The sequence below is a fragment of the Schistosoma haematobium genome, chromosome 5 (assembly GCF_000699445.3).
Source record: "Schistosoma haematobium chromosome 5, whole genome shotgun sequence".
NCBI classification, from domain to species: Eukaryota; Metazoa; Platyhelminthes; class Trematoda; order Strigeidida; family Schistosomatidae; genus Schistosoma; species Schistosoma haematobium.
Window position 1 is genome coordinate 15,337,091 of NC_067200.1, and position 26,059 is coordinate 15,363,149.

The window sequence follows — 26,059 nt, forward strand, 5'->3', positions numbered from 1 at the left end:
TGTTGAGGGTTATTTCTCTCATTCATTTGGTTTTTTCTCTTCGATGTTTATAACTCTTTATTTCTATCTGAATTATTTTTAGTAACAGAAGGAGATTTTTGTGGATATTATAGTAATTTTAATAGTTGAGATCATGGGTCAATTGAAGCTAGATCACCATAGAAAACCTGGAAGCACTGGATGGCTATTTCCTTCTACTGTAGAACTTCTCAACAGTGCGCATCCGCGATCCCACCTCGCACGAACGCATAACCTCTATATCCACAAAAACCCCTTCTGATATTAATCAACATATGTTCAATGGTCACGGTCCTCAGGAAATATTTCCTGGAGTTCTAATGAGAATCAGTGACAAATAGAGTTCAACCGGGTCTGTTATGAGATAGTAACTCACTGAAGACAATGGTGGATGTGTCGCTCAATTTTGTGGACTAGTTGAAGTTAGACATTAACACCGTTGGATGCTTGTCAAATCAGTGGTCTAGAGGTTAAGTGTTCGCTTGCGAGACTGATAGGTCCTGTGTTCGAATCTCGCAAGTCGGGATGGTGGACGCGCACTACTGTGGAGTCTCATACTAGGATGAAACCGTTGTTCAGTGCTCCCAGGTTTTCCATGTTGATCTAGCTTCGACAGACTCATGATCTCATTTACTTACTTATTTAATTCAAATAGATTTATGAAGAGTTCGGTTAGTTTCAGAATTTATTGTTATGGATAAATTAAGAAAATCAAAGCATCCTACAATAAAAATAGAGTGAGACAAATATCAGTCCGTTTGTTCTGTCAACCAATAAAATGAGTCTACTATGTACTAGTCTGAATTATGACAAACAAATGTGTAACTTTATTTACTAAATACTTATCATAGGTGAACAAAACTTATTGCTTATTGTTTCATCAGTATTGTCATGGAGTCGAGTCTATAGAAAACCATAAACCTACTTTTGTTGACAGATTTGCTCATCAATAGCGTTCATGGATTTCAACAGTGGGCATCCACGATCCCGCCTCGTAAGATTCGAACCCAGGACCTATCGGTCTGGTGTGCGAACACTTAACCTCTAGACCACAGAGCCGGCATAATCTCATGACCTCAACTATTGGAATTACTATAATATCCACAAAACCCCTTCAAATATTTATTTGTCTAAGTAATGTAACATGTAAGTGAACATTATAAAAGAAAACTTGCCCGAAACAAAAACCCATTTGCTTATTTGATTCTGTTGACTTTCTCCTCGACAGGAGTAGTTACCAGTGTCATTAGTTATGACGTGTTCTATTCGTAATTCTGAATGCTTCCTGTAAATAAAGATAGAAACGTATAAACACCATTGTATTATGATGTGAATAATTGATGTAGACTAAAGATAGTATTTCATGGGGAATAAAAAAATTATATAATCTTGTGTATCTTCTGTAGCTCGATGTCAAATCTATTACATGATGTACTGAGATATGCTCTTTGTGGTAGGTAGGATATCAATTCATAGGACTATCGCTCCTGGAAAGGTCTAGGTTAAAACCATAGTATGGTTTCATTGAGTTACATGTTTGAGCCTGTCAGCTATTTCACTAATCCTGAACGTTTCATCATCCCTCAGCATAAACTCAGAAGCCTAGCATGATGGCATTTTGGCCTATAAAATAAGGGGGTTGATTACTACTCAGAGACCACTTGATGCAAATATCTCAGTCCTACAGGAGTCCGATGATTCATTGAGATGTTTAATCAGTTGCTTTGGTTATTTCAATTCACTGTTTTCCTTTTGATTAGTTCAGTAGCTTTAGAATGACTTTGACCTCCTTATAGTTTCACTTTCTAGATAATTCTGATCTTATGTTGGTTATCCTTAAGTAGTTTATATCATTCGAAAGATTATTCTCCTTAGTCATAGTAATGGTAAACTTGTATTTCTTGTATTTTGACTAACTTATTTACGATGAAAAATACAGACCATTAAACAACCTGCAGAGACATAATTTTCGAAGCAAAATGTTTAACAACTAGTAGATAAGTTAGATCACGTGGTATTCATACATTCTATGTTCGACCCAAATAAATCCAATTCAAAAGATTTTTATGCTTCCCAAACTAACTGGGTAAGAATAAACATCACCGATTATTATCATATCACTATAAATCGTAATTAATGTCTAAACATATGCATACATATACTCTTGTATGTAAATTTGTTGACTGTGAAAAATGATTCTAGTCTTGCTAATCTCTCGTTGCTTGGAAATGCTTAAAGTTTATTAAATTGTTGGCCTCATTAAACCTCAATATCTTAAACAAAACATCATCATCATCGCAACCTCAAAACAACAAAGACTACTCAACATTATATTCTGTTTAACAATCTTTAGTATTCAGATTAATATTTTATAGAAGTAGAATTATGAATGAATGTTTTTCTTTCTTTCAGCGATATCATTTGTAAGCCATAAATTAAAATAACAAAATATAAGCTAGAAAAAACGAGTAAAAGCTAAATATACTATTTGAACAAGCATTGACATCAGTGTTACATAAATAAACCACACATCTTACACTATATGACTTAATGTTTTCTAAAGTTTACTACAAACTGATAAATTTTAAACAACTGTTTTGCCAATAATTCATCATAGACAATAATATATATTCCACGTCTTGTTCAACTACTGATACAATTTGATTTGTATTAATAAAAATACTTAATATCATTTATACACAACTAATATTTTACATTACAGACTAAATTGAAAATGTCACAGTGAAATTACACAATACAAAATAAGAAAAGTGTATACATCATTATATTCACTGGTAAAGCTAATATAGATAGAATTATTAAGTCAATTAAGTACATTGAAATATGCAGAAATATAATTAATTTTAAAATGCAACCACTTTGCTAATCTAACCACCATTCATCTCTAAGTCATACGATATATAAAAATTGATTCACTTTAAAGTGGGTAAAAGTAATTAATACTCAAGTCACTGTCTTTCATTTAAGACAGTTATATTTAAAGTTAGATTCAACATCGGGGCTTTTGTTATCCTTTTCTTACACAGTAGTCAGTTTATTGTTGCATTATGTATACATACATTTGACCATTCATTTCGGCAGACTGTTTTTTCACTCATTCGATCAAAGATGGTTGGATTGTTATTGGTTAAGTACATACTGGTTGTGTATAAGGTATAGATATACACATTGTTTTTCTGCTTAACGCTTCAACAAGAATGACGTAATACTGCAAACTTTATAATATTTTCTGGTTAAATTCTACTATAATAAATTGCCGTTTCAATATTACAGTAAACGAAAAACCCCGATTCCCGTAAATAGGGATTTGGATTTCTTTCTTTTGCTGATCTAATCACTACAGTATTTCATCACAATATTAAGTTGTAGATATTTATAAGTGAACAACTGAAGTAACACAGTTCTGTAGAAAATCACCAAGACCTAAATAGAGCGCTCTTGCAGCTTCAAATAATCCATGATAAAATGTGATGATCATTTATTATTGTTGGTTACATCTATCTTACTCCTAACAAACCTGAACAACTCTGGTCACCATTTCTCATAATAATATAATATAATATATAATATATAATATAATATACATTATCCGTGAGAAGGCCTGATGGAAGTTGACTTTTCTGCTGTTGGCATTCATCTTAAATTAAAATCAGTTGACCGTAAATTTATTTCTCAAGTTCACTGCACACCTTTCGAAAGGTCGAAATACACGAACCATACAGATACTGAAGTACAGATAATAGACTTTGCTATATCATTACGACATATTAACAAAACTTTACGGGCTTATTTTTCCGGGACACAATGGACGATAACCTTCACTTCGTATTTCTGAAGCTAGGTGTGCTTTGTTCACAAAATATAATCGAAATATATCTTATTGAAGTTAGGATGTTCTTTCAATTGATCTTCGTATGAATAAAGATCTCGCTTATATGTTCACTTCGTCAAATGGAATAGATGTTTATTATAAATGACTGAAATACACACTGTAGTGTTTTTCCGTTATATGACGTAAGACAGTGGTACTTAGCTCTTCATGATATAAACACATCGATTTTCAGTGATAAATAATACACGGATAGAACGCATACTGAAATTGTTCTGTACTGTATTTCATATGGAACTAGTTTTTGAATGTCATATATTTGCTGAAAGCATGAAGCGAACTTTTTCACATAAGCAGAATGACAATAAACATGTTTATCTTCACTTTGGCGGAAATTATGAGATAAAAATATTTGGATATTTAAAACTAAAATCCAAAATAGAGTCACAATAATTTTGATTACATCAAGTTGATCACTGAAATGTCCAGAATGCACGACACGAATGTTAAAAAGACCTAAACAGAATAAAGCCTTCGATAAGAACAGATAATGAAAACGAACTTATTTAACTCCCCCCCCCGTAACAATTTGTATAAACTCAATTCTATTTAGAGCAGATATTAACAATGTTGCTGAAAAAGTGACCGCAACGTTTGAAATGTAACAGTTCAGCTTAAAAATATGTAACAACGTATGTATTCATTTGCATTGTAAATCTGCTTCATTATTCGCAAAACTAACATCATATCTAGACTACTTATTTAGTTCTATATCTACTCTCCTTCTTCCTCTTTCTTCTGATGGTTGACTGGATTATAAAGACCTCCACACCTGCCGGGAAGCACGGAATACAATGGACAGCTCAGAATCAATTAGACGATTTGGACTTTGCAGACGACCTGGCCCTCCTATCCCATACACACGAATACAGATGAAGACAACTAGTGTAGCAGCAGTCTCTGCATCAGTAGGCCTCAACATAGACAAAGGAAAAAGCAAGACCTTCAAATACAACACGGAGAATACCAACCCAATCACACTTGATCGCGAAACTGAGAGATGTGGAAGCACCATCGATGAACAAGGAGGATCAGATGCAGACGTAAAGGTGAGGGTTGGCAAAGCAATGGCTGCATTCCTACAATTGAAGAACATATGGAACTCAAAACAACGATCAACCAACATCAAAGTCAGAATCTTCAATACGAACGTCAACACAGTCCTACTGTATGGAGTTGAAACTTGGAGAAATACTACAACCATCATCAAGAAGGTACACGTATTTATAAATAGTTTTCTACGCAAGATACTCAACATCGATTGGCCGGAAACCATCAGTAAAAGCCTACTTAGGAGAGGACAAATCAGCTTCCAGGTGAAGAGTAAATTAGGAAAAGATGTTTGAAATGGATAGGACATACATTAAGGGAATCACAAAACTGCATCACGAGACAAGCGTTAACCTGGAATCTTGAAGGGAAACGGAAAAGAAGAAGGCCAAACAACACATTACGTCGGGAAATAGAGGCAGATATGAGAATGATGAACAACAATTGGATAGAACTAGAAAGGATTTCTCAGGACAATGGTTAGATTGAGAGTGCTGGTTGGCGGCCTATGCTCTTCCGCGGGGAGTAACAGGCGTAAGTAAGTAAGGAAGGAAGGAAATTAATTAGTTTTCTTGAATTTCTTGGAAAATTGTTTTAACAAAATGTAAATTTAATGACATTTATCAAATAAAATAAAATTTCGATCACTTACGTTGAAGATGTGATTTTAATATTCGGATGCAATGACATATTTATAGATTTATTATCTTTAAACCATTTAATTTGTGGATTTGTTTCACCTTGCACTTTGCATTTCAGAATAAGACGACGACCTTCGTGAATCTCCATAACACCATGAGTTGCTGTGTGAATTTACAAAAGTTAATGTTTGAATCAATCACGTTTATATGATATTTTCTGAAAAAGAAATATGATTTCTCTGTAGTAAGAATAGTGAATAGAATGTAATATTTGTGAAAATATGTTACTTTGTAATGAAGTGACAAACTATTAACCGAATCTACGTGATATTGGTTATGGCACCAGGATGGATGAATTTTATCGATCATGTCTCAGTATTAATCCAATTTATGCGATATCCCATGAAGTATTTTAAGATGTTAGTTGATTGGAGATATTCTGTACACGAAACGCGGATTCTAAGTTTCTTGATAGAACTGATGCTCCGTGTGAAGTTCAAATTTACATCACCCAACCTCACAGTCTTATACGTTATATATGAGCTATCTGGGTCACAAGTCACTTGCAACCATCTAAAAAGTCAATAGAATTTAGGCAAATATAACGTTATTGCAATTATTTGCTACTAATTATTAACCATCATCAATAGATCATAGTAATGTTTTTCATATTTAAATAACTGCATAGAATTCATTATTTTTATGATGCTTTGAGATTACCATATCATTTTTGCACACAATTCGCAAAAGTATAGTTCAGGTGTGTCCCAGTTACTAATAGTTTCAATACAGTTCACCCGTTCATAAAATTCACATGGGAGAAGGAAAATGGGGGTAGAATAGTCGTTCCAGATGTTCTACTTACAAGGAGGAAGGATGGGTCGCTAAGAAGAAAAATAAACAGGTAAATTACCTGGACGGGCCAATGTACAAACTTTCCTAGTTTTGTTCTTCTCCAATACAAAAGGAACCTTATTAAGACACTGCATCATAGAATCAAGACTATATGTTGTCTGGATACGACTGAAGATAAAACAAAGGCAATATACACAACCCTGAAGGAAAATGGATATCTCGAGAAATTTATAAATAAAAACAGCCAATAAAAGACAGCATAAAGAATGTCTAACTGTAGATAAAAAGCCTCTGTATATACGCTTACAATTCAGAGGCGATGCACCGAGTGGAATGCTAAGACTTAAGTTAAGCTGATCAATTCAAAGGACTTTGAATGCAGATAAGCGACAAATAATGTTCTCCACACGTCCAATAATCACTCCGAGGTTGAAAGATAAATTGCCTAGACTAGCCACCTCTTTCTGTATTTATCAATGGAACTGCTCCTCTGGAGCAAGTTATGTTGATAGATGTTCTAGGAATTTGTACATTCGGGCTCGTGAGCACCTCTCCGTGTGGTTAAGCAAATGTGTAGTCAAAACGGTTAACAGCCCCATTTCAGACCATCTAGTTCAGACAGGATATACAGTCAACATGGAGCAATCTTTTGCAATAATCTGTCCTGTTAACAGCAGTCTACCTAATTCCGTCAGACTGCGAATCCTACAGACGGCTGAAGCAATTGCTATTCGGATCAAAAAGCCAGAGCTTTGCATCCAAAATAAATATGTTCAGTCACTCCTTTTACCCTGGCCAACTAGTTAATAGTCAATCTTATGGTGACGTAATTTGATTAATGTTCATTTTATGTCCCAAACTTATTATTATCATCTTTATCATTGTTATTATCATTACACTTGATAAAATGTTTGAGGAATTTATTCAGTATCCACCTCTAAATCTACTATATCTGACCTAATTCATATTATTCACTCTCACCCTATGTTGACCATATTTATTCTGATCGTTATTTATCTCACAATTTCATTCCACTTACAAAACTGATTCAAGTTAACGCTTTATATTAAACAGCCCTAACATTGACGAGTTGATTTTATGCTACAATTTCCAAATGATGTACTCTACCTTAAATCTGGTCAATTTCATGGACTAAACTTAAAGTTTGTTTGGTTAGATAAATAACAATCGTCAAACATTATTAAAACAAAAATCTTTTTAGTAATAATAACATCCAGTTCATGAACAACCATTCACTATGTAGCGGTAAGAGTTTACAATTTAGTACAATTGTATTTAGATGAAATGTTCCAAGATTTTTCATAACAGATTCCTTTCAAATGATAAATCAATAAAAAAACTTTAAATGAAAAGAATATCTATTTAGCTTACTTTTGGGACTTCTTATAACTATACATTTGAAATCTAATTAGGTCTCTATAACCTAAACTGTTAGATGATTTCAACACTTCAAGAAAATTCAGTTACAACAGAGTTGTCTACACTTTAAGGTTGAGTTTTTCTATGAAATTGCTAAAGTCATAACTAAAATTCCTTTCTGATAAACATGTTTTGCCATGCGTATAATCAAGTATTGAATTGTAAAAGTTCTTAATTCAGTATGATGATTAGATTGAGAAAGATGTTAGAACTGTAGGTCAGAGTTATCTGACAAGTTTAAAAACTAAATAATAACTAAACACACATACTTCGGCGGCTTACTTTCTATCATATGATGAGTTGTAATAAATATTATATGATCTCGTGTTCTTCTTTAAGCAACTAAACTCAAACATCCTTTGTAACTAAATATGTACTTATTTTCCAACAAAAATCGTATGTACGTAGATCCATAAGAACATATATATATAGAACAAAAACTATATATTTGTAATAACCCAATGAGTGTAAAAATCACATTTTCCTACGTCTCGTGACTCAATGTAAGCTCTTTCCTCAGAGTATCTGGGAAAACTTTTCTACTCTTTAGGATAATACAAATATATAATCTTTATTACTAACAATCTACTCACTACTCAGTCTGCTTGAAATCAACAAATCAAATCTACTAATCCGATCAACGTGAGAGGTAGAAAACCATGTTCGTCGATAGCGAAACATATAATTGAAATGGGATACAAAATTGACATTAATACAGCTTTTAAAAAGTTGTAAAGAAATTGTCAAGGACGAATTCTCAAGTTCATTGAAACCTTGGCTATTCTTAAATTTAAACCCCACTTATGTGTATAACCTTGAATTTATTCTGGTAATCCTTATGTTATTCTATGGCCTAGGATAACGCGACAACTTCTTATTCTTTCTATACAATGTAAAATTGTTTCTCTCCCCTTTGTTACTTTTTACTTGAACTTTCATTAACTGACCTTCATTAATCTTCAGATAAAATGCCCTGACAAGTATATGTGTGACCAGATTGTTCGAAATGTATAGCTTAAATACATCACCTTTTTCAGATCAACTTCATCTTCTCATTGTTCTGTCGAAATTAAAGGTAGTCCCACCTACTGTATCTATGAAAAAGCTTACTGATAAAACATACTTAAGATCATATAACTTGGATTCTCTTTGAGGGATCTTTACTAATGTGTATTCCTAATCATTGTATGCACATTATGAATTTACCTATTTGAAATCAATCAAGATAAAATACATATCTAAGAGTCTGATATTAGCAAGTGTTTTTTTAACATTTCACAGATTGGTACATAAAGACGTGAATATTTACATCACATTAATTCATCTCGTTTCATTTAATTGATAAGTGGTATTGTACATCGTTTTAAATCTTATCCATCACCAATCAGCCATTAACCGGCATCGGCAATAAAATTGATTAGATATATAAGAATTTTATTGTTCAGTATAAGAGCAAGAACAAAGATTCTAGCAGAATAACATGAATTCATTTTATTTCGTAGGTTCTCGTCAGCTGCTTACAACCTGTGGTATTTAAAGAGATAATAATTACATAATGGGTTTAAATTGCTTACATGAGAGGGTTTATATTGAAGAAATATTCGCAAAGTATGACATGGGTGTAAATGAAATTAGTAGACTGAATATTGTAAATATATACCTAATGTGAAAGAATATTCTAGAGCATTAATCGCGACAGCAGTTCACTTGTTTCTAACCCTTTTGAACTGCTGTCACGATTAATGCTCTAGAATATTCTTTCACATTAGGTATATATTTACAATATTCAGTCTACTAATTTCATTTACACCCATGTCATACTTTGCGAATATTTCTTCAATATAAACCCTCTCATGTAAGCAATTTAAACCCATTATGTAATTATTATCTCTTTAAATACCACAGGTTGTAAGCAGCTGACGAGAACCTACGAAATAAAATGAATTCATGTTATTCTGCTAGAATATTTGTTCTTGCTCTTTTCAAAATGACAAAGGGAACCATGTGTATGAAATGTTCGGTATAAGTTTATTATAGAAATCAAATATAAGCCAATATCATAATTGCAACTATTTATATTTATATATAAGATCCCGATCTCAGTGTTGCATGCGAATAAGCTTAGTATAAATACTTTTTAATGACAGATTCTTGAATACATTCAACATGGCCACTAATATTAATAACAACATATTTCTGATAGTTGAATGAAGGCAGTCATTAGGAAACCTAGTATTCAGGTTTTATGCCAGTATGTGTCAGAGACATTAATCTGTGATATTATGCTTTCCATGGTTTTGGAAATGATGTCATTCAATGTCACAGTCAGAATTATTACGGGCTTCTCACACTGCTGGGATGTTTACACTGGTTTACCAATTAGTGTTGACCAATGTTACGTTTTAACTCCGCCTGTAGATCTTATACGGTTACTGCCGGTCCCAAGCCCGGGTAAAGGAGGAGGGTTGGGCATGGAGTTAGCGTCCCCATCCCGTAGAAAACTAACTCGCTAAAAAAACGCTTACCAGAAAAAATAATTCAAACCATTTTAACTCTGCCCTGGGAGTTAGAAGGTCTTCATTTAGAAGAATTATGACGCTTCATGGTGAAAGCCGAGTTCCTTCGGAAGCCACGAGGCCGATGCCCCTTCTAACAACCAGCGCAAAAATTTTTATAGGTACATGGAACGTTCGAACAATGTGGGAAACCGGAAAGACCAGTAAAATAGCAATGGAAATGAGGAGATACAACTTAGCAGTACTGGGGAATCAGCGAAACCCACTGGACCCAAGCTGGACAGAAAAGGCTAGCTACGGGAGAGATGCTGCTATACTCCGGTCACGAAGAGGACAATGCTCCACACACTCAGGGAGTCGGTCTTATGCTATCCAAAGTAGCACGAAATGCACATGTAGGATGGGAATCTCACAGATCCAGAATCATCAAAGCATCATTCAATACAAAGGAGGGGATCTTAATGAATATTATCCAATGTTATGCACCCACCAATGATAGCAACGACGACATTAAAGATCAGTTCTACGAGCGGCTACAGTCAATCATTGAGAAATGCCCAAGAAAGGACCTAACTATTCTGATGGGAGATCTAAATGCCAAAGTCGGAATAGACAACACTGGATATGAAAATACTATGGGACGACATGAACTGGGAGAAAGAAACGAAAATGGAGAAAGATTTGCAAATCTATGTGCGCTCAACAAATCGGTCATAGGAGGCACAATATTTCCACACAAGCGTATACACAAGGCTACATGGATCTCACCGGACCACATTACAGAGAACCAAATAGATCATATTTGCATCAACAAAAAATTCCGAAGGACAATGGAAGATGTGAGAACCAGGAGAGGTGCTGACGTAGCTTCAGATCACCACCTAGTTGTAGCCAATTTAAAACTGAAGCTTAAAAAGAACTGGACAAGTGGACAAACAGCACAACAAAGGTTCAATACAGCCTTCCTTCGAGATACTGACAAACTCAATGAATTCAAGATAGCTCTCAACAACAGGTTCCAAGCCTTACAAGATCTACTGAAAGAAGAAGAAAGTAGTATGGAGGACAACTGGAAAGGCATCAAGGAAGCATTAACTTCAACGTGTCAAGAGGTTCTCGGTCTAAAGAAATACCATCGTAAGGAATGGATCTCTACAGAAACACTGGACAAGATCAAAGAAAGGAAGAACAAGAAGGCAGCAATAAACAACAGCCGAACACGAGCAGAGAAAGTCCAAGCACAAGCTGAATACATAGAAGCAAACAAACAAGTGAAGAGGAGCATTAGAGCCGACAAGAAGAAATACGTGGAAGAACTAGCAACGACGGCAGAAAAAGCTGCTAGAGAAGGAAATATGAAACAGCTTCACGATACAACGAAGAAACTAGCAGGGAAATACAGTAAACCAGAGAGGCCGGTCAAAGACAAAGAAGGCAAGCCAATCACCGAAATTCAACAACAGCGTAACAGATGGGTAGAATATTTCGAGGAACTCCTGAATAGGCCGGCTCCAATGAATCCACCGGACATCGAAGCAGCACACATAGATCTTCCTATAGATGTCAACCCACCTACGACGGAAGAAATTAGAATGGCCGTCAGACAAATCAAGAACGGGAAAGCAGCAGGACCTGACAACATACCAGCTGAAGCACTGAAATCAGACATCGAAGCAACCACAAGCATGCTTTATCTTCTATTCAAAAAGATTTGGGAGGAGGAACAAGTGCCGATGGACTGGAAAGAAGGACACCTCGTCAAGATTCCAAAGAAAGGAGATCTGAGCAAATGTGAAAACTACAGAGGCATTACACTACTGTCAATACCAGGGAAAGTCTTCAACAGAGTGTTGCTGAACCGGATGAAGGATGCAGTAGATGCCCAACTTCGAGATCAACAAGCTGGATTCCGTAAGCATCGGTCGTGCACAGACCGAATTGCGACACCACGGATCATCGCCGAACAATCAGTTGAGTGGAACTCATCACTATACATCAACTTCATTGATTATGAAAAGGCATTTGACAGTGTAGATAGGAGGACATTATGGAAACTTCTTCGACACTACGGAGTTCCTGAGAAGATTGTCAATATTATCCGGAACTCATACGACGGACTACAGTGCAAAGTAGTGCATGGAGGACAGCTGACAGATGCATTCCAAGTAAGGACCGCAGTCAGACAAGGCTGTTTACTCTCTCCCTTCCTCTTTCTTCTGGTGGTCGACTGGATTATGAAGACCTGGACATCTGAAGGAAAACACGAAATACAATGGACAGCTCAGAGTCAATTAGACGATTTGGACTTCGCAGATGACCTAGCCCTCCTATCACGTACACACGAACAGATGCAGATGAAGACAGCCAATGTAGCAGCAGTCTCTGCATCAGTAGGCCTCAGCATACACAAAGGAAAAACCAAGGTCCTCAAATTCAAAGCAGAAAACAGCAATCCAATCACTCTTGATGGCAAAACTCTGGAAGATGTAGAGTCCTTCACATACCTAGGAAGCATCATCGATCAACAAGGAGGATCCGATGCAGATGTAAAGGCGACGATTGGAAAAGCAAGGACAGCATTCCTACAATTGAAGAACATATGGAACTCAAAACAACTTTCAACCAATATCAAAGTGAGAATCTTCAATACGAACGTCAACACAGTCCTACTGTATGGAGCTGAAACTTGGAGAACTACAACAACCACAATCAAGAAAGTACAAGTATTTATAAATAGCTGTCTACGCAAGATACTCAACATCGATTGGCCGGAAACCATCAGTAAAAGCCTACTTAGGAGAGGACAAATCAGCTTCCAGGTGAAGAGGAAATTAGGAAAAGACGATGGAAATGGATAGGACATACATCACGTAAATCACAAAACTGCATCACGAGGCAAGCCCTAACTTGGAACCCTGAAGGGAAGCGGAAAAAAGGAAGGCGAAAGAACACATTGCGTCGGATAATAGAAGCAGATATGAAAACGATGAATTACAACTGGACGGAGCTAGAAAGGATTGCCCAGGACAGGGTTGGATGGAGAATGCTGGTGAGCGGCCTATGCTCCTTCACGAGGAGTAACAGGCGTAAGTAAGTAAGTAGTAATGTTATGTTTACTTAATGCTTAATGACGATAGAATTCTATCAATAAAATCTCATATTAGTTGACAAGAAACGCAAATAATACGTATCTCCACATTTTTAACTAAATTCAGAATGCGATTGTTCTGAAGTCTATTGAACTACCAATTACTTGTTATGTGTGAGTCATATAAGCTAATAAATCACACTTTAGTCAGTCCTATAGTTACACAATTCACAACAATCTCAGACAGAAACGTTTTAATGCATTTTATTCATCAACGAAGGCAAATGGCTAAGTGGTGTTTGCTAAGCCTGATTAACTCTGTAGGTTCGATCGGGCAAATGGTCAAAACAGTTAATAACAATATTATCCAAGTTAGTTACCATATTGAATATGGAACCCATTATTTTAATAGTAGTTATATACTAAGTGGTAATATGGTAAAATATATGGAAAGATGTTGCTTAAATAAAAGCAGTTATGAAGAAAGCATTTTCAGTTTTTAATTGAGATCATGAACCGATTGATGTTAGACCACCATTAAAATCTGGAAGCACTGGGCATCCGTTTCGTCCTATTGTGGGTCTTCTCAGTTTTCCAGTATGAAACACGAATATTTTCTAGAAGATATCTTACATGTGGAAAGCCATTAAATAACTTTTTCGCCAATGATATTTCACTCAAATAAGTTCTCTAACAAAGTATGAATAATCGATATTACAGAAAGTAATACAACCCACTTTATAAGTATAAATACTCATCAATGTATTTTTTTAATGAAACAAAATGTTCCCAAAAGAAGGAAATAGTGAAAGCAACAATAAGAAACATAGTTTGAATATAAGTTGAAAAACACGTATAATTATACCGTAGTAACATTAAAAGCCAGAATGTGTTCCAAAGTCGGTGGTAGTAAGACTGTTTTTCCAAAGTTGTAATAAGAATCAATTGTCAGCTGAGGTAGTTAATGGAATAAATCACAATTTAGTCACCAACTAATAATTAGAGCGTAATATAGAATTCCTCATTATTAAAAGAATCAAGCATTCATTCAAATATGGTATAATTAAATAAAACAGTAACAATCCAAGTAGAATAAAGTAATGCGAAAAACACATGAGTATTTTGTACCAACACAATAACACAGCAAAATTCATGAGGTTATTCAGACTTCCACTAAAACCAAGTAAAACTCAGAGTATTGTAACTTCTTAATAATGGAATACACGTAAAACTGATATGAATGAGAACATAATCATAAAAACAGGCATATATATATATCACAATGGGGGTTTGTGGAGATTGTAGTAATTTTAATAGTTGAATTCAAATCTCCATTGTATATAATAATCATTATGTGCTTCCTAGTGACTAGCTTCAAGATGGATTTCGTGAAGTTCTAGTGAGTAGCCGTGAAAAATGGAGTCCAATCCGTGTCGTCAGGATATACGTATCTACTTTAGACAATGGATAAAGAGTTGCGCAAGACCACTGATCGATTGAAGTTTGACATTAACACCGCTGGGTGCCGACTCAAAGGCCTAGAGGTTAAATGTTCATTAGAGTTACCGAAGGTCCTGAATTCGAGTCCCACATGCAGGATCGCGGATGCGCACTGATGGGAAGTCTTATGCTGAGACGAAACGGCCGTCGATGCTTGCAGGTTTTCAATGGTGGCTTAGCTTAGATCGACTAATGATTCGACGATTATATATATGAAATAAAGAGTTACTGGAATACTTTACTCAGGATCACTTTGACATACGATATTTTCTACAAAGTACGTTAGTATTTACAAATTGTATTTATCTGTAGTCCGTTGTATGTAAACTTGGCTATTTTTCTTCTGTTTAGTCAATCGACCGTTTCAATAGAAAGCAATTTATTTCTTTACTCGTAAACTTCTATCTGTTTTTTGTTTTGGAAAAGTAATAAATATATTCAGTTCCTCATTAATCAATAATAACAATTCTATGGTTACACTTCATGAAGGAATTTCTAGAATTCATCAAGTAAACTCCTTAGTAATCTTATTAGTCGTAATAATAAGTAAAGCATCTTATGATACTGTTGACAAAGTTATTCTTAGATTCCAGTATGTACAAAATTGAATAAAAATAATAGTTCAATTAACCTAAACAAATAATTTAGTGATGTAAAACTATTTCTCATATACAAAGAATAGAATCTTTTATTTCTTCACATACCAATATCTAACTGCTGTATTACTGAAATCTAATAATGAAACCAATTAAATTGATTTTACTAGATCTCATCAAAACGTTTCATATGTGTAATATTTGGTATTAAATACTTAATCTTTACACAGTTTTATTTTAACTAACGGTATTTATCAGTATGGGTTTGTGGAGATTATTAAGTTTTTGACTGAGATCATGAACAGATTGATGTTAGACTATCATTGAAAATCTCAAAGCACTGGACGGCCATTTCGTCTTATTGTGGGTATTTATCTTAAAAGCATTCAGGAACATTATTTTATTTCGAATTCCATGATAAAGATTCTTTTCATTTAGTGTACATAACGTTTCTTATCGTAGAGTTGATTAATTAAAAATTCCTGAATAATAAAGACGGATAGTGGCTAGCGGTGGATTCCTTGACGCGCTTTTCTTCCTATTAGGACTCAGTAGCTAAGTGGATCACGCTATGGCTTCTTAAGTGAACGGCACTGGGTTCAAGTCCCGCAGTCAACATCAACTCTGGGATGCAGGTACATCTATCTGACGAGTCACGAATAGGACGAAACTGGATTCCTTTGCTAACCACTATCCATCTTTGCATAGAATGCTTGTGAATTAAGGCTTCATCGAGGCAATCTGCATAGGTTGCACATATGCCAACAAGAAACTGATCAATTGCAGTCCTAAATAATAATGGGAAGATATAAGTAAAACAACACCAAGTGAATTATTGAATAATGATTTATTGAAGCTAGATTTCTTCAAAAACCAATGAACATGGACTTGCTGATAATTTGACGTATTCATGAAATTTCGTTTTGAATATTTAAAAGTTGAAGCGAACATTGAATTACAGGATATCCAGCTGTAGTTGTTTTGTTTACCTCATAGAATTGATGACACTTACTGAACTTAACCAACATACCTCTGATATATTTGTCACAAATAATGAAAGTATCATCTAAGTAAAGATAGATGGTGGCTAGCAGTGGAATCCAGGAACGCGTCAGCTGGATGTGCCTGCATCCCGGAGTGAATATCAACTGCGGGACTCCAACCCAGTACCGTTCGCTTCAAATACCATCTCGTTATCTATTTGGCTACTGCGTTCTGTCAGCCACCTGCTTGTGCAATGGGGTGAAGTCTGAAATTCACTTGGTATTGTTTGCTTGTATATTCCCATTTTATATTATATTACAAGCTAACCATCATTCATCTTTGCTCATAAAGCTTGTAACCTAAGGTAATATCGAGGAAATCCGCACAGAATGCACATATGCCAACAAGAGACTGATCAATTGCAGTGCTAAACAACAATGGGGCGTTACAAGCAAACCTTGGCAAGCGAATGTACCCTTTAAGGATCTATTTAACAGACAGAAGCTGTTAATTGTTGGTTCATCTATCGGTCTACTTGCGCCTGTGGAACAGGTTATGTTGCCCTGACAGAGAGAGTTACTCCAAAACATATCTCTGAACATGACTATCAACTTTCTAAATATATACAGATTTCAGTTAATAGCTCAATCTTAAAACACCTGACTAGTTCAGGTCAATCCGTTTCTTTAGGAGCCTCCTTCAAAATCATACATGTGGTCAGAAGAGGAATGCAAATGAAAAACCTATGTAGAGAAGACGTTATTGCCATCTACCAGTTCAAGCCTAACCTTTGGATACAAAAAATAGTATTTTCACTTCCTCATTCTTTCATGGTATTAAACTTCCTTTTTACCTTCTATGATCTGTCACTTTTATTTCTACTTCTTTTCAATTATTCTCACAAATATTAATTAGCCATTACTATAACTTCTAATTGTTCTTAATAGCTATCAAGCTGATTATTACCAAACTTCGTTTCAATATCTGATTTTCGTAAGCCATTCATGATGACATACTACCTCACATTTTCTTTAATTATTCAATGTATCTTTGTTTCACTATAAACTTCTATTTTACCGAATAAAATACGAATGTCCAGCTAAAGTAAATAAAATTGTTGGAAAGGATATTCTCTTCCCTGAGCTGTATTTATTCTTCATCTAAGATACAATGAGTTACTTTCGTGATTTAAACACAAGTTAATTGTTATCAATAATCGATTGATATCGATTATTAATACTACGATTTATAATCTTTCTATTATTTGTCACACTACCACTATTCCATACATGTGACCACTGGCTTTTAGGTAACCACAACACATATATATCCTCATACACAATAGTGTGACTCACGTTCACAATATAACATACATTGAACATCTCTAGTTGTTTTGTTTGTATTCGTCTTTAACAATTTCAATTTGCTTATATCTGATTGCTTAATGTTCCCTTAAATTACATCAAATTACATTTGGTTAGATAAAACGTTGGAACTAGTTGATTTCAAAAAAGGTAGAGTTTTCCATTCAGTAATATTTTTTTGTTGAATTTTAATACAGAAGTTACTATATTCATCAATGTAATGAGATTAAATAATTATTTGAAAAAAAATGCCTAGATGTAAACCTACCAAACAGAACATGGTGCTTATTTTTTTTCCTCAGGAATAAAATCTGTCAGTTACTAAATGTATCATGTTATATCCCTAACAACATATAATTCAATAGAAAACAAAATAAATTGAATTTAAACGGATATAAAAGTAGACCGTTTAGGAGTGAGTGAATATTTCTTTCTATGAATAGTACCATTAATAATTCCGTTTTTTTATAATCAATATTGACTCTTTTTTTAATGTTGCATGTTTATCATCTAAACATTAACATTTTCGTTATATCTTACTAACAATCGTAATTACACATGCTTGTATGATGTATTTGCCTTAAAGTGGACCACTTTATGAATTATTGATTTAGATAAATAACTGTAGAACATAAGCAAGATTCTTCTTTCATATATCTTTTATGTTTCAATATGATGAGAATCTTTTAGATATTGAAATGTTGTGATTAATCCACATACTTTGTGAAAAATAAATACAAACTAATACCATCAAGTCCTGTTCGTGATTGATCGACCTCATTTAGGGTCTATTTGAAAACTGTGGGATTATGGACAACTGTTCGGTATTAGTATAAGGGCTCTTCAGAAATTAGTACACATGATTATATCGAGCGTCGAATAAAAGAAGTTCAGGTTTCGAGATGACTACTCAATCATCAAAGCTGATTATTAAAGACTGTTTCGCTCCAAATATTTTCCTTGCTCACTGCTGAAGAGTCCCATGCAAGGAGATGTTAAGTGTTGAATGCTCCTCAATTTTTGATGGTACTCAATACAAGATCAATTCATTACGAATATTTTTTACAAAATGATGGCTTAATACCGTACAGTCAAACATACTCACCCAATATTCGCTTTAAAATACCGTTTTCACTACCCAAATGACATAAATAGGTTAACAGTTTATTAAATGTTCTTGAAATAAGAATTATTATCATTATTAATAGCTCCATTCATTATTACATGTTTAGTACAATAAGAAATTTTCAGAACAAAGTATTTCAACAACCATTTTGCACAAAAAGCAAAAAAACAGTCTATAACTACATACATATATACATGGAATAAGTAATCAAACTATCTGGAATTAAATGAAATGCTTTTAATAAGATAATAATCTATACAGCATTTAATTAGCAACATGTTTAAAAGTACAAACTTCAAATTAGATCAGTTCCTGAGACATGTTCGTTGCATATTATATGTACTAGATATCGTATCGCTCAATACTTTTCATGCATCATTATGTTATATAAGTTATATATACTTGTTAGGTATTCAAATTTATTTTGATATGGATTACATCGAAATGATTTCCGGGCGATTTCATGACTGTGGAATCGACAGCTGTGCAAAAATATACCAAACAGCATCGATTCCGATTTAAGGTCTCTAGAGCGACGCTGCTGGATGATAGGGGCGACCTCATCAGTTAATCTAGGTGGTATGCTGGTGCCAAACTGATCCACCACTCTGCTGTAACTTGGATTGCTTAGACTACACTTTTAAGCACTAATATCGTAAAGGACTACCTTATATATATATATATATATATATATATATATATATATATATATATATATATATATATGAAGTGCTTGAGTCTTGGCTAGTACAGTTTATGTATGTAGGTATCTGCATAAGCTAAGCGCCCAGCCGTTTTGTAATGAACTACGTCAGACAACCTGCCCTATGTTTAAGAGCCCCAACTAAGTAATAAAAAAACGTATCCGTAAAATAAACGAAAAACGAGGGGTAGTTAATTCAGATGAAAGAACTGGTAATCGTTAGCTCCATCTTAAGAGCGCTGTTGCCTAAGATTATGCTATGATATTCATGAGCCCAAGCTAATGTACTAGTGGAGTGCATGTAACATATAAGAAAGAGGTAGCAAATATGATTGAACAGAGCAATGAGTATCAACCCTTCTGATGAGGCGAATATGCCTATGTGTATGCTACAGAATGCATAAGCGAAAACTTATGTAACAGATATGCAGGTAATGTATACTTGATTCAGGTTTGTTATAACGTGAAAATACTGCTTATTAGAGGACAGCGAATTATTGATCGGACCAAAGACGCGCAAACACGTAGAACAGCCTAGGGTTCTGATTGGTCCCACTTCCCTGTCTAACCCAGCCAGTTGAGTCCAGAACGCAAGTCACAGCCTCGGATATATGAATCATTATATTTCAAAAATACTCTGTTTATATACTAATCAAGCAGACCACGACGTACCATAAAATAGAAAATGACATTGTACAATATTGGCCAACAGGAAAATGACACGTTAAATAAATATTGACCAATAAGATGATATCATTTCATGTCCAAGGATAGCATTAGGCTTAACAGGATAGTTTTTGGGATATTTTCCTGAATATCCCAACAAGGTTCGATGTGCACGCTCATCAATACCTAGAAGGTTCTAAAGGTTTTCATTTGAAAACATATCCATACGGTGAGTTTATGTGCCTAGAAATGACAGTCTTTGTGTCAGAACAACCAAGCAGGCTCTACTAAGTGAGGCCTCATCAAGCTTGATTGGCTGGCACACTGCACCAGACATAGTTAATGCGATGTATTTATTTCTTGAGATAAATAGTTTCGGACTGCAAAACCAAATTTAAAAACAGTAATTATTGTTTTATGACGCACAACTGTATGATATGTAGGCCCTCTTTATTAATTAAATCCTATTTGTTTCCATAGAGAATAGAAAAGCTAAACATTGTTTGATTCCAAAGTGGTATCATGGACTAGTCATCATGGAACAATTTGCATAAAGTTAAAATTATTAATTTTTTTGAAATATTCGGCTACCACCTTGGAAGCCGTGTTTCAAATTGACTCTCTATTGGAAAACAGCATGAACTGATCTCCGTCAGAATACCATTAAATACCAGTCAGCATCACTCACCTGTTATAGTTCTAGTGGGGGACTTCTCAACAATGGTTAGTTATGATCTTGCAAAGCACCTAACTAAGTGGTTTTCAGGCCAGTGTATTACAATTCGCGGGTCCATACTCTCAACGTAAATCAATTTAAATATAATGCGATGATCATCTATCGACATCAGTGTGACCGTCTCACTCCCTTGGATTTGGATATCTCGCAGGAGTTTTAAGAAATAGGCTATAAGTTGGTAAATTTATGTTTTATTCCAATGGTTCGGGGTTCTATTTTTTATTTCTTATAAAAAATCCGTGACAGAACAACACGTAGATTATGTGGGTGTACATAAGCTGATATCATGAACAACAATCATAAAAAAAACTACTAAAAGTTGCAATATGGGGTGAAAGATGGGAGAAAAAGAAACGACTAAAAATTTATGATGACTATGCTACTAATTAATAACTTTTGTCCTCTCAACTTTGCAAAACAACTGATCGAAATAATAGAATTGCATCATTATATAATTCCAATTATATCTGTAGCCGGTCTTTTCGAATAAAAAAACATAAACATTTATTGTTCAGAGTTTGTGGAGATTGTGGGACATAATAACATATATTATATACTAATCGAAGTTAACAATCGATAAAACCATCAAACAATGAACAGCTATTTCTTCTTAATGTGGGACTCACTAGTGAACATATGTCAAGGATTTTCAAGACTTTGAAAATATGATTGCGAAATACATGGAATAGATTAATATGTAAACCACTGCTAATTCAGTGATCTGATGGTTGAGTGCTAGTCAGGAAAGCCGGAAGATCAAAAGTTCAATAGTCGATGGGTTAGTGAAAACAACTGACCATCAGTTGATGGTTTTTAATTGCTGTTTATCTGATATTAAATAATTTTTGAAATACGTTTTGTTATGGCTGATATTGTAAGTTGAACTAAGTTTCAATATAGTGAAAATTCCCATTTTGCCATTTGGTAACTCAAGAAGGAACGAATTGAGCGAAGAAATTTCTTTTCAATTAGTTTTTCATCATGGCTCTACACTATATATATATATGATTTACAATAATGATATAATAATCATCGAATGGATACGTTACGTAATAGTTACATAATGACATTTATATTAACATTGAGTAGTTGGAAGAAAGAGGATTATTAATCATTTTGACTATTAATAATCCTCTTTCTTCCAACTACTCAATGTTAATATAAATGTCATTATGTAACTATTACGTAACGTATCCATTCGATGATTATTATATCATTATTGTAAATCATATATATATATAGTGTAGAGCCATGATGAAAAACTAATTGAAAAGAAATTTCTTCGCTCAATTCGTTCCTTCTTTAAACTAAGTTAGTTTATACGAATATTCGTCAATGTTGGAACGACTAATTTAACAGAAATTGGACACCGAATATAGAGTAGTCATTAAAGAAAAGTATACGGTTCCATGTTATTTAATTCTTTTGGGTACCACACATATTTATTGGAAATTATCTGTTTATTATTTGTGCAAAATTATATTTGAAATAATTTCAAAGTATGAAATTTAAAATAATTCCGATGTTTCGTCCAACCAACTTGTCTGGACTTCTTCAGGGTGATAATCAAAATTACCAAAGTATGATGATATAGCGTGTTAACAATCAAATCAGATCAAGTCTATACCGTGCTAATGCAATCATATTTGGATGTCGACTTTAGTAAACACCATAACATGAGTCGGTTAAATGCGAATTCTGTAAAATTTTCACGACTGAAACAAAATTTGTGTGTGTGTGTATGATTGAGTTAGTAATGATTGATATTCGGTGTTAATATGAAGGAATAAATAAAGTTGCAAGTTGTAGGTTGACAATTGTTTCTGAATCATTGATGTGCAAATAAAAATGAGAATCATCAATTACATGAAACTATTGCTAAAAATAGTTCACACCGATTTCCGTCAACATAATGATGCATGTGAAATAAACAGGTTGGATAGAGAAAGGGACCAAATACCTGTTAAGGCATATTTGCCAAGTAGTTGCTAGTTGAATATCATACTTTCGGTTCAGGTTGTTCTTGTTCGCCCATATATACAGCGCTTCTGCTGTCAACCGTTTTTTATGAGTGTTCGAGCCTTTTTGAAGTATTTTGGTTTCTTCAAAATTAATCTTGTGTCCTGTTTCTAACGCATGTAACGCTATCCAAGACTTATTCTCAAGTTTCTTGAGATCAACCGAGGATTTCGGGACATTTTTCAGTGTCTTTGTTTCTTCAACCTTACATTCAATTGTCTGGAAATTTCTCCCACATAAGCTGCATTACAATCATATTTAACGTAGATAATTAAATGTAAAAAAACAACAATTTCATAAAAACAAACTTGTGAATAAGTCTTGGATAGTGTCATATGCGTTGGAAACAGGACACAAGATTAATTTTGAAGAAACCTAAATACTTCAAAAATGTTCCAACATGGTCCTAACATGGAACCGTATACTTTTCTTTAATGACTACTCTATATTCGGTGTCCAATTTCTGTTAAATTAGTCTTTCCCACATTGACGAATATTCGCATAATATCATATTTGACTGTTATTTTTGAAGGAATAATTAGTCTTTAGTTGTAAAATAATTAGATCCAACAACCTTGTTTTTGATCTGATAAATCAATAAAGACATGAAACTGAATTGAATTCATTTCAACTTTATGAACAGTCTCATCTTATTGATAAAAGAAACATTATATCTTTTTTTCAATTTATATCATTTAGATAACATGATCACATCAAGAAAAAATGATCTAAAATATAAAATAAAAAGGATCATACCTAATATTCAAATCATTTTTTGTCAAATACATAATTCAATATGATAATAGTTTTCAACTAACTCTGCTGAAATTCGTGCTTTGATGAATTCATAGACAATGTTTATTTTGAAATGTTACTCCTTTTTGGAAATTTAGTTTCATATCAGTAGCTTAACTTAAAACCAGTCTTTAATATATTCAGACTGTAGATATCAGTTGTATATTACAAGTAATTTTTAAATTCTGTTTTCATAATTCGAATGAGTTAAATCTTTCCACATAGATATTTATATCTAGCCAATAAAACATGATGATTTGAGAATCCATAAACATGGTTTTATTACTTTACTAACGTTAAAAAAATTGATGGACTCATCAATTAGCTATTTGTCAAGTATGATTCATTGTGAACGAGAACAGAGCTGTAGGTAAAGTCATCGAACTGAACTACGTGAACTTGTATAATCTACGTTGCTTACTCTCTAATTAAAAATAGTGAAGAAGCCAATAAGTCAGTAAGGATATAAAAAGAGCTAACTGAAGAAATTACATCTATTTGACACGCTGACATTAATGTTTAATTCACGTATATGTAGATATACATATATAAGCCAGAGGTAAATCAAAGTAGGAAACAATTCTATTCTATAATTTGCTTAATTAAATGATTCAACTCTCGAACTTATGTTACTGTTTTGGCAAATATTATCAGCAACCACTAAGATGAATCATGAACGAAAGCATAATCAGTGGAACTTAATCATGTTTAAAAAGGAAAATGTTTCACTAAAAGTACTAGAGAGTCTTCGTGTTCTATTAAAACTTTATTCCAGTTGGATTTGTGCCAATGAGGATTTGTAGATAAATCATCCATATCATAGATACCAAACTATCGGAAGTATGTACGTGAACTAAAATTTTTTTCCATTATTATTATTATTATTATTATCAGTAGTAGTAGTAGTAGTAGTAGTAGTAGTAGTAGTAGTAGTAGTAGTAGTAGTAGTAGTACAGTAGAGTATCTTATTAGTGTAATTTATTTTCATGGAAATTTCAAATATTAACAACATACTTACTTTCATGATATCCATTAACTGTGAACTACATAAAAATAAGAGGTAGCTCAAAATTCATACAGTGACTACAAAATGATTGTGAATGAAAATGTAGCACTACTTTCAAACTTGATCAAGTCTCTTTGATTCATTTCTCAATGTATGTTGTAAAATAACGTTTTTATAAGAGCTTCTCATTCACACAATACACATAGATAGATAGGTAGATTCATAATATTTTCTGTGTTTCCATAATTTCATTCGGTTGATCAAATATGAATTCATTTATTTCCTTCTATTCAAATGTATTTAATTCCATACATTAGTAGTATATTCAGTAGTATAAGATTAAAATTAAAACTTGATAAAATTGATTCCCAAATATAAAATAATAATAATCACATTGATAAATGCCATATTAAAAGCTAATCTACAATGTATCATTAAAATATCGGTACACAATGACATTGAATAGACCAATTGTAAGTTAATAAAAAGTTGATAAAGACCATCTTCCTATTGGTTATTTGGTCATTTTATTTCCAGAAATCACTTGTCTTTAATTTCTTAATAATGAAGATGGATATTAATAATTATTATATAATAATGATATGCATCCTTGAAAAATCTTATTGGCATATATGCATACTGGATAATACGGTGGCGTCTAAAGCGAATGGTATTGAGTTCGAGCCACAAAAGGAACGTCAACTCTGAGGTGCGGGTACATCTAGTTGACGAATCACGAATAGGACGAAACGCGCGGCAAACTGGATTCCTTTGCTAGCCACTATCCATCTTTGCACAGAATGCTTGTGAATTAAGGCTATATAGAGGCAATCCGCATAGGATGCACATATGCCAACAAGAAACTGATCGATTGCAGTCCTAAATAATATTGGGAAGATATAAGTAAAACAACACCGAGTGAATTTGAAGAATAGTGTTTTTCATCGTGGTTAGTAATGGTGTTACATACTTCATTGTCATAACTAATTTGAACGTAAAAACTTCTTTCAGTCACTGTTTTAATGGTCAAAATTTTAAGAAGTAAT

At 33.8% G+C, this 26,059-nt stretch overlaps 1 protein-coding gene across 1 annotated transcript in view; it reads right to left on the reverse strand.

Moving 5' to 3' along the window:
• MS3_00011140 (uncharacterized protein) overlaps positions 1 to 25,424 on the reverse strand; it is a 57,221-nt gene extending 31,797 nt beyond the window's left edge. Inside the window, exons 1-3 of the mRNA XM_051219553.1 lie at positions 25,026 to 25,424; positions 5,631 to 5,836; positions 1,194 to 1,303 (exon numbers count right to left, since the gene is read on the reverse strand). Coding sequence (XP_051064976.1) covers positions 1,194 to 1,303; positions 5,631 to 5,767 — 247 coding nt within the window. The 5' untranslated portion in view covers positions 5,768 to 5,836; positions 25,026 to 25,424. The remainder of the gene's footprint in view (positions 1 to 1,193; positions 1,304 to 5,630; positions 5,837 to 25,025) is intronic.
• Between the last annotated feature and the right edge of the window lie 635 nt (positions 25,425 to 26,059).